The 10,630-nt window shown below is 31.8% G+C and overlaps 1 protein-coding gene across 1 annotated transcript; it reads left to right on the top strand.

Moving 5' to 3' along the window:
* Nucleotides 1-795: 795 nt before the first annotated feature.
* Nucleotides 796-9,194, top strand: LOC130441338 (translational activator of cytochrome c oxidase 1). Its single transcript, XM_056774963.1, has 4 exons — nt 796-1,219; nt 2,418-2,571; nt 3,596-3,688; nt 8,782-9,194. Exons 1-4 carry the CDS (start codon nt 1,036-1,038, stop codon nt 9,155-9,157), a joined length of 807 nt encoding a protein of 268 aa, XP_056630941.1. The 5' UTR covers nt 796-1,035; the 3' UTR covers nt 9,158-9,194.
* The last annotated feature ends 1,436 nt before the right edge of the window (nt 9,195-10,630 follow it).

Below are 10,630 nucleotides of genomic sequence, written 5' to 3'. Positions count from 1 at the left end.
TTTTAGAAGTTCGTCGACTTGAGTCGTCGATGATAAATAAATGCATATGCGACCGTGTGATATTCTGGATGAGAAAATGACATTTTTAGGAGAGACAATGCTACCTATTGATTAGATGTAGTCAAATAGTACAGTGTTGGGGATAGAAGGCATAATGTTGGCCTGATCTCGTGAGGGCACAGAAGGTGGTGGATATTTTGTTGAGATAGCTGCAGCATATGATAAAGATGGAGAGTGAATATTTGGATTGGTTTTTGGTAGTGAGGGGAGGTTAGACATATTGCTGTGATCTTGGTTGCCAAAATCATAATCAATAGTTGAAAAAAATGAGAGAAACGGATCAAATATATAAATGAATCTCAGCTCGAGAAAAACCAAACAGTCTGTGTCTCAGTGATTGGCCTATCGATTTCCGGATACGTAAATAATTTTAGAGTATATTTACCAAATTTTATGATAAAAACACTGTTTCAACAATTTGAGGTATCACATTTTAATTATTACAAAAATCGAAGAATTTATTATTTTTGGGATTTAACTGACCTGACGAGGTATACAGATAGAATAAAAAAAATATTTAAATTATTTATAACGAAGATATGATTCAATACATGAAAATATTTTAGTTCTTGCCATTTGTCCAATGAGAAAGAGTGCGACAGTGATACTACAATATAGCTATTTCAGCTGGCCTCACTTTCGCAGCCCTACGTGTCCGTTCCATTTATTTATCGACGTCGATGACTTGGTTACACCTCATTAATTCTCCTGGCCATAGATAAACAAAACTGTTATTGTTATCATTATTATCAAAACTCTAGCATTTATTCTCAAAATCGAAATATTTATTATTTTCTGATATAAATTGTTCAACTAAATTTTATCACATAATTAATATACCTCAGTTAATTATTTACATTAATCAGAAAAAGAAGAAAGTTAAAGTGAATGTAACCTTTATTAGAACTTCTGAAAGTCACATTAAGATAAGATGTCATAATATTTATTAATAAGAATTAAATTTATTTCCAAGTAATGTTGAACCGAATATTTACCAAATCATTTTTAACTGATATTTGTATTTGCAATATATTCGTACCTAAAAGGCTTGCGGGGCATTCAAAATGGGCAAATATCCGCCACATAAAAGGAGCGAAAGATGCAGAAAAAGCCAGAGTTTTTACAAAGCTAGGAAGGCAGATAAAAGTAGCTTTTCAAGGTATGTTTTAGCAACACTATGATACTTTACACAAAGTTTTAAATTTATTGACATCCTAAATTATTTGTAGCTCTGAATATATCAGTATATTACTATTTAGCCAATGTCACAGTACTGGTTATTTTTACATAATATTATCAAGATGTTTTCGAGTCTATGAAGAGTTTACAACCCTCTCTAATGTTTTTGACTTACTATTTAATTTTTAAAGCTGAACACTAATACTTTTTTTTCTATGATTGGAAAGATGTTCATCATTTCGAAAATACAAAATTAACCAATTCTAACCAGATTGCAACAAAATAAACTCAACCAAGCTACAAATTATTTTCGGCTCTTTGAAACAATGTGACTGCTTCAGAACAATGAACCTTTTACCAAATTGAGATATTTTCCACAACTTACTCTTGTATTGTTGTCCGCATTGCTATAAACGTATATCCTACATCAGACTAAATCAGACCTTTTGTCATAAAATTACCATAATCACCAACAGACGACTGTTAAAGTTTGGACTTGAGAAGAAACTCTTTAAGCAGGAGCAATGTCTCACTACCCCAAAATATGAGAATCTTCCCCCTGTGACTGAAGACATGCTGTTCTCCAAGACTCTTTGTGTCTTACTCTGTGTGTCCCAAATATCCCTTACTGTTGAGAATGGACGGAAAAATTTTGAAAATATTTCTCATAGGTTAATTCTTATTTCTCATCTCATTTTCAAAGTGTTTAACATCATTCTGGTAAAAAATTTTAAAGGTCTAGTTTGATGATCCTTAAAATTAAGAAAACTGTAATTGTCTCCCTCTATCTGTTAATAGGTGAATTAGAAACAGGCTCTCCTTCATGTATTTACCACATTAAACAACTGACTTTCTGCCATCAAAAAAATTACAAGCTCAGATGTATATGGTTTCATGTGTTGCTATCCAAATTTATCCCAGCGTATTAGCCAAAATTTGGCTTGAAGTTTTTGAAAAATAATTTTTACTCAAGTACCTATGTAAAATTATTTTTTCAAAGAAATATCCTCACTAAATTGTCTGTTACTGGTGCTCTTTATTCATCTTCAGTGAGAACAATCTAATAATGTCTCAATAAATTTGAAGGCGATATATATACTCTAACTCACTTTAAAACTGTATAGCTTTATGAGTGTTTTACTTAACTTTTTGTCTTTGTGATAATCTATTTTTTGTAGAGGGAGGATCAGCTGATCCCAAACGAAACTTGCAATTGAGTCAGGTTTTGGAGCAAGCAAAGAGAATGAACATGCCTACAGCCACAGTGCAGAGTATATTGAAAAGTTGTGAAAGTGATAAATCCCAAAACAAAAAATATCTCCTAGAAATAAAGTAAGTCACAGGTAACTGACATAAGGAATAACAAAATTATACTTAATAACCTCACATTTGATATTAGTTTGGTGCAATAACTGATTTTTTGTAGTACCTTAAAAACTAAATTAGTTCATTGGTGTAATGAAAACAATCAACCACATTCTTTAGATGGCCAACTCGAGTTCCCCTTTCAGCACTATCTCTTGGTTCATTAACAGTACTAAACATACTAAACATATTTCAAATTAAGATCTTTCGTTCAATTATCTTTCAAAATTTAATAGTCATTGTGATCATGAACGTTTTAGTAGATGCAATTTCATTGAATTGTTTTGAAAAATAACTGGATGAAAGTTGGTCTTAAATATGATGCATCCATCAATAAGGTTTCAGAAACGAAACAGAAAAACAGAAAAATGAGACCTAACCTAACGCTTCAGTTGTCTGACCCACAATTTGAAACTAAACACTTTTTCACACAAAATAAAATGAAAACACATCTGTACGACTGAAAATGTGCTACATTGATATTAGCAAGTAGATGTTAAAAGGATGTTTCAATTTTTACACAAAATAACAAATATAGAATTTATTTGTTGAATAAAAATCTGTTCTACCCTTTTTAGTCAATTACCTGAGAATTTACAATAATTGTGTTATTCCTTCACTGAACATATACTCCAAAGCATCAGAAACATTGGGGTAGTTACCAAATACTTATTTTGTGAATACATTTTCAGTCTCATAAATTCAAAAGACGGACATTGTTAAAATAGCAGATTTATTTGTAGTGTAATATCGATATTTCAATATTTATGCTTCTAAATGTTGTCTTGATTTTAGGTCTCTTCGGTTTTAAAAATATTTTTTTTCAATAATTTGTCTTTCAAAAATTATTAAAGAAAACTAATTTTAAAACAGAAGAAACCTAAAATGAAAAACATATAGAATCATAAACATATCAAAAAATCTAAGAAATAAGAAATTAAAGAAATTTATTTCAATATTTTTATTCCTAATTTATTACTCTTACTCCTAGGGGACCAGGAAGCTGTTTCATTTTATGTGAACTATATACCAATCAGTTACATATATCAAAAATGGCAATTAGTACAATTTTAAAAAAGCATCAGTAAGTATGTTTTAATTTTGTTTATATATTTCTTTGAAATGATAAACATTTGAAAAATATAAAAACTTCCATAATTTAATTCATATTTGAATACAATTTTAGTTGGATGGTCGGGGCAGTCCAATAATAAATATGAAGGCACTATTAGTATTAATTTTTATATTTATAATTATGAAAAACGTCTTAGACATTCACTCTTTACAAGAAACGACAAAGGAATAAATCATTAGTATTATTAGATGGTTGAGTCAACACGCTTTGTATATCTGGCTGTCATAGGCGGGTACCCTACCAGTTACGCATATAGCACGGCCATCCTGACCTGTTGTTGTTCTCAATAACTTTCTGTCAAGGACTTATCTGTGAACAAATCAAAAAAATAATATCTATTTGTGACCGATCCATCAAAGCTCATTTTCTTGCCTTCGAAGGCTTCTTTCTGCCAGCAACGGGTTTATTTTTGCAATCAGTGCTAATTTCTTCAATCAAAGTGCTGATTCTTACCTTAAAATTTCTTAAATTCCAAAGGTTTAATGTGTTCCACTGTGCTACCACTCCTTCATATGGGCGGTTGGATCTACCTGTGTGAATGTCCTCTTTAACTTGTTTGGTATTCCACTTTTTTAAAAGATCTTTTGAACTTCGACAGCAGCTTTTTACTTTTTCCGTTTCCTGGATTGCTAATGACCTTCGTTAACACCAAATCCCCAATCCCAAACATTTTTGGTGGTAGTCTTTTCTAATAAAAGGTAACATTTTGTTTCAGTCTATTATCCTCTAGCCTTTTTGCAGCCTCTTTGAGAATAGTCATGGATGTTAGTATCCATTTTCAAGAGAAATTCAAATAAAAGTTCTGCAGGCGTATGCTGTGTAATTCCAAAAAATGAAAAGTATTTTTTCTTTTCAATTTTTTATTGCTTTTACTATCAATTCAGAAATTTTTGTTGATATCAAAGTCTGTAATCATGAACAGCTGAAGTTGTTATGACATCCAAACTAAGAAAATCAGTGCATAAAGTGGAATCCTACAGATCAATTTGATTATTCCAATTATTTCAAAACTATATGAGAAGATATGTTATTAGAAATCGAACAATACTTGATCAAAACCAAGTTATTCCATCCTACCAGTTCAGCTTCCGCAGCAGGCATTCCATAATAGATAAAGTACATCATATAACAAATATGATAGAGATGACTCTTGAAGAAAATAAATCAAACTCAGTCGTTTTTTATAGTTATTGCAAAAGCGTTATTGATAAAGTGTGGCATAAGGGTTTATTACTAAAAATCAGAAAATATTCACTTTCTTTTTATGTTCACCTAATAAACTCCTACCTGAAAGATCGTACATATAGAGTTAAACAAGAAAATGAATATTCAGAGCTCCGACTGATTGAAGCGGGGGTTCCTCAAGGCAGTGTTTTGGGACCAAAACTGTACATATATACTTGTGACATTCTTGTTACCGAAAATGTTAAACTGGCTACATTTGCAGACGACACTGCAATGCTTCAAGAATTAATTGGAAAGATGCTCAAGAGTCTTCAAAATTCCATGAGCAAAGTAGATGTATAGACTAGTTATAGACAAAGTACGACCTGTGGGTCAAATGCGACCCTCGGGTTAGTTTAATCCGACCCGCGACAGTTTTAAATAAAACCTACAGAAACACTCATGGTGATCGTTCGTCAACGAAAGAAAGCATTGATGTACTATCTGTCCCATAAACGGTTAAACATAGACATCGACTCCATCTGAGGCGACCATCTAACATTAACTGACGTGCAAGTTTGCACTTTGCAGTAGCAACCTTGCGTAGGCGGATTGTTTCAAGGCCAGTTTAGTTAGCACAGTCATCGACTTGGAACGATCTCGAGCAGACGATCGGCTTCGGCTTCATTTTGTATATTTTCAAAGTCAGTCACCTAATTAGTACAACATATCGAGTATCCTCTGTGGTACTCTTGTTCGTTACAACAAGTAAAAAACGTAAAGTTGATTCAAAATGTCGTGTCTTTAAAGATGAGTGGACTTAGAATAGTTATTTTCCTAACAAGTGGAAAGTGATACTTTCCCGCACGCGATTGCAGTTGTCCCGAATGACGCGGAGTGAAGTTCCGCCAAGCGGTCAAGTGCGGAAAGACACTTTACGCATTAGTTAGGAATATTATTTTTTCTACGATCGTATATACAACGACCCATTTTTCAAAAACTATTTTATTCCAACATACATAATAATATACAAAACTTTAACTAAAAACTACTAAGTATTATAAATATTAATATTGAAAACACAATTTGTTGCATTCTGTCGACTAGTAAGAATTGCCAGTCCAGTGGAGTCATTTGGTTTAATGTGGTTTAATTTAGAAGAAGATTGTACTTGGTCACTTCCAAGACGTTTTGAACAACTTTGACGTTTTAGTAACAATTACACGCCTGGGTTGTCATAGCAACTGATATCAAACCCAATGATAAGTTTATTTATAGCATTCGTTCACGAGCATTCAATCATCAATCTTAAAAGTTTCTTGAGTCATTGCAGTCTGATTATTCTGATGTACCTTAATACATTAAAGTGAGGTAAGTCAGTGCAGGAAAGGTTACTGAACGAGTTTGGGATCAGAAAGACGAAATAATCTCATTCATGGAAGAAAAAGGACTGGATCAGTGTGAACATTTGAAATATATTGCCTGGTTCTCGGACTTTTCATTTTTTACAGATCTTTTGGTCACATCAATAGATTGAACCTTAAACTTCAACAAAGAAATCAATAAACCTCTGATATTTGGAGTCATATCAAATATTTCAAAACTCAATTAAATCTATTTTCCAGACAACTAGTCAAGAATTACTACTTATTTTTCAAGACTAAAAACTAGTGCAGTTACGGGAAACAAACTTTAGAGATATGAGACAAATGTGAAATGTCTTCACGAAGATGTTGAACGAATAATCAAAGACTTCAAAATTATCGAATTGGACCTGGACATTTTCAGCATGCCGTTTAATCTGAATTGTGAATCAGTCAAACAGTTCATTGAGTTGCAATGTAACTCTGAATTGAAGCAATTATTTCTCAACGCTCTTAAAATCGAATCCTACAAAGTACTATCAAAATCAAGTTTCACAAACCTGAAATCTCACGCGCAGAAAATAATTGTGACAGCATTAGAAATCGATTGACTGACGACAATTCAGCTTCACTTCTCCAAATCAACTGATCCCAATTTTTACTAGATTACAAACAACCTTTAGAAGCTCGGGCACAATTTTATCTGTCGCATACGCTTTAAAAAATAATCAATTTCCGTAACTTCATTCACTAATTTTCAACCATTGTAGCATATATAAGTTGTGTGTAATGTTTAAAAAAGTTCATCATAATTTTTTGGGCCCGCTTTCATAATTTTTTGTTTTATCTGCCCCCCCCTCTAAAAAGTTTGCTCATGTCTGGCCTATACTAACAAATGGTGTATTAAAATCAATGAGGGAAAATCTGCACATATCAACTTTACCTATAAGTGGCAGGAATATTTCAAAAAGAAACCAGAGGAATTTAAACTCAGATTTAAAATATATATTGGATACTACGGAAAAACTCACAATTTCTATGAAAAATAAGGTGCTGATATACAAATACTCAAATCGGTATGGACTCACATGGTGTACAACTATGGGAATGTACTAGTGAAAGTAATTATGCTTGCCTGCAAAGAATCCAAAACGGAATACTAAGGAATATTGTTAACACGCCTTGGTATGTCCGCAATAAAGATCTACACCCAGAACTCCATATAAAAAAAATCACAGAAGAGATCAAGAAAATTGCTAAAGGTCATAACCACATAAACAACGAAATATTGGAATTTCTCGATAAAAAAGACACAATCTGCAGGCTCCAACGCACGAAGCCTTCTAAACTTCTCTGATAAGTGACAGCTAAAACCCAGTTCAATAGTTAGTAGTCTCAAGAATAAAGTGCGCATAAACGTCTATATCATACTGAACTTGGCAGAGTAAAGTACTTAGTAGATTAAAGCTTGGTTTATGCAACCTTAATTAAAAAGTACCATTAAAATAATAAATTAAATTACTAGTTGGAAGACACTAAAATGGCACTTGTAGTTCATGTGGAAAATTAAAAGTAAACTAGAGTTCGCAAACTTATAACTTCTTAGTTTAATTTCTTAATTTTGTGAGGTTATTAGAATAGAATACGTTAGGTCAGTCGGTATCAGTTGTATTGTTTTGTTCACATCCTTGTTCTTTGGTTATGACAATATTATTCACGCTCTTGCGCTGATTTTCTCCGTGGTGTTTTATTTTTAAACTGACATAAAAAAAAATAGGAAAGAGCGATGTCTGAAAGTCAGCAATGTTCTTTAGACGAAGGAACACTAATAGACAGTGTCAGAAGTTTTCCACATTTTTATGGCAAAAAGGGTCTATACAGGGAATTTCTATTGGTTAACCAGTGATTCATAATTATCCTTTATTTACTGCATAAATTTAAACATTACCATCAAGAAAGTTTAATTTAGCTGCAGAAACCAAGCTTTAGTTAAATTGACTCTAGTTTTGTTTTACTATCTTATGATAATTTTAGTTATATATATATATATATATATATATATATATATATATATATATATATATATATATATATATATATATATATATACAGTGCTTTTCAGATAAAAGTATCCACCTTTAATAACTTTTGTAATACTGGTATTTAGAAAAAATCCAAAAACACGTCAATTTATGTTGGAAGGGGCAAGCATTATGGCTTATTTAAACTTACTGGAAAAGCCACCCCCTCACCCCTAGCAGCATCCCCTTTATTTTTTTAAATTACTTTTCACATTTTTGGATATACGTGTGGATACACGTGTTTTTGGATATATATATATATATATATATATATATATATATATATATATATATATATATATATATATATATTACTACATGTTTTTTCATTACTGGTGTTCATTATTTCTTAGATTTTTCTGATTTTTTAACAGCTAGATTTATATACTTATTAGAATATAATATAAAAACATATCTGATTCATTTGTTTTAGGTCAAAGTTCAGTGAGGGAGGCGGCTTACATTTATTTGACGAAAAAGGACGAATAGAAGCTGAACACCAGTCTATGATTAATAAATCCCAAGGAGAAATTTTAGAGCTAGCAACAGATCACGCAATAGAATCGGGTGCAGAAGATGTAACAGTGATAGAAAACAATTTACTCCAATTTACCTGCGGTAAAACGAATTTAACCCGAGTGGTTACAGAATTAGAAAAAATAGGTTACAAAGTTAATAGTGCTGAAATTGAGTATGTTCCTTTAAAATTACAAGATTTACAAGACTTCGAACTAGATCATTGTCAGAAATTGTATGAAAAATTAGAAAATTTACCTGAAGTTGTGAGGCTGGTAGATAATATTGCCTAAAGTTGATATATTTCAAAATAAATATATATACATATAGCTTTTATTATTAATATTTCCTTTTTTACAAAGGTTACTAAAAAAATTATAAATTTAGTCAACAAATGTTTTGAAGATGATAACTCAATGTTTTAAATATTTAGAAAATTTTTGAAAAAGAATCTATCAACTTTCGTTATTTCGTCAATACTCTAAAATTTAATCATTATGGAGACTAGAGGTAAGGAGAATGGTCTGGAATAAGGGTAAAGCTGAAAAAGTGTCCAGCTGTAAACAGCAAATTTTTTGATTTGATTTTGATATCAACAAGTTCATTTTATAAACTTTGGTACAAAACAACAAATCTATCACTTGCAGAAAGAATTTTGAGAAACATCTTCATCACATTCCCGTTCTTCTAGAAAGAGTATTTTTTCCCGAGAGCATTTTTCGAGTATCCAGTATCAGGAAAGTTGATTTTGTGAATATAAGTTTGTGACGAAGTTGCATTTATTTTGAGTTGGATTCAGAGGATCTGATATTACTCATCCAAAAAGTGTTTTTTGAATAAGGGTTTGTTTTTGCCGAGGCCGATTTGACAGCCACCTTCATAGTAAGTCGGCAACAATCAGTAGATCAATGCTATTTGGTATGCTGTATTTACGACTTGTTAATTGCAGATATTTAGCAGTTTGGTGTCTATTTTGACATTTGGAATTAATGAGGTAATCTTTGGAAAAATAATACAAGAAAGCATGGTGCTAGAATTATTAATAGACGATTGTAATTTTACGTCGCATTTGGAATTTACTTGAGAGCTTAGGGATATTAAGCACTCAAGCTTGGTACTAATTGGATATTGTAGTCAACTTATCGAATTAATTGTTCTAAATATAAATATGAAAAATAGGAAAGTAGTGCTTAGTGAAAAGTTGACCATTGGACGAAAATTTAAAAAGATTTGATATGTCGCAACTTTTGTCTTTTTTTTCAACCAACAATATTGTTTACACTATAGTACACCAACACTCACAATTACACTGTCTGACGCATAAATAGTTTATCTTCAGTTTTTAAAGACGATAACTTTGTAATCGAAACGCGCGTGTCATTGTGAGTTTTGGTGTAGTGGTAGACCTATACTTACATATGCAGGGGAAACTTGAGCGAACACAATAAAAACGATGGACATGATGAGGGCAACAGAGATAAAAACATTGAGAACGATTATAGGAGTGGGTCTAAGAGATCAAATGAAAAGCAAAGCTATAAGAGAAGATCTGAAAATTCCTAAATACGATATTGGAGAGATTATGTTGAGAGAATGATGAAATATTGATGGGCTGAAAGGATGAAAAATCAATTTCAATGAGACCTCCCGCCGACCTCATAAGAGATAGTACGAAAGCTGGACATCTACTTCTGAAGAGGCTCAATAGTAGAAAAAATAAGATTAAGTATTAATAAAAGAAGAAGAAGATACTAGGAAAATTGTGG

This window comes from Diorhabda sublineata, chromosome 3, assembly GCF_026230105.1.
Source record: "Diorhabda sublineata isolate icDioSubl1.1 chromosome 3, icDioSubl1.1, whole genome shotgun sequence".
Taxonomy (NCBI): Eukaryota; Metazoa; Arthropoda; class Insecta; order Coleoptera; family Chrysomelidae; genus Diorhabda; species Diorhabda sublineata.
Note: the sequence above shows the minus strand (reverse complement) of the source record. Positions and strands in the feature narration are given on the sequence as shown.

What these genes read in the sequence shown, in the direction of transcription:
- LOC130441338 (XM_056774963.1), top strand. Translation starts at nt 1,036, where the DNA reads ATGTTGAACCGAATATTTACCAAATCATTTTTAACTGATATTTGTATT. An exon ending in AAATATCTCCTAGAAATAAA is followed by an intron (nt 2,572 to 3,595) that starts GTAAGTCACAGG and finishes TCTTACTCCTAG; the next exon opens with GGGACCAGGAAGCTGTTTCA. An exon ending in ACAATTTTAAAAAAGCATCA is followed by an intron (nt 3,689 to 8,781) that starts GTAAGTATGTTT and finishes CATTTGTTTTAG; the next exon opens with GTCAAAGTTCAGTGAGGGAG.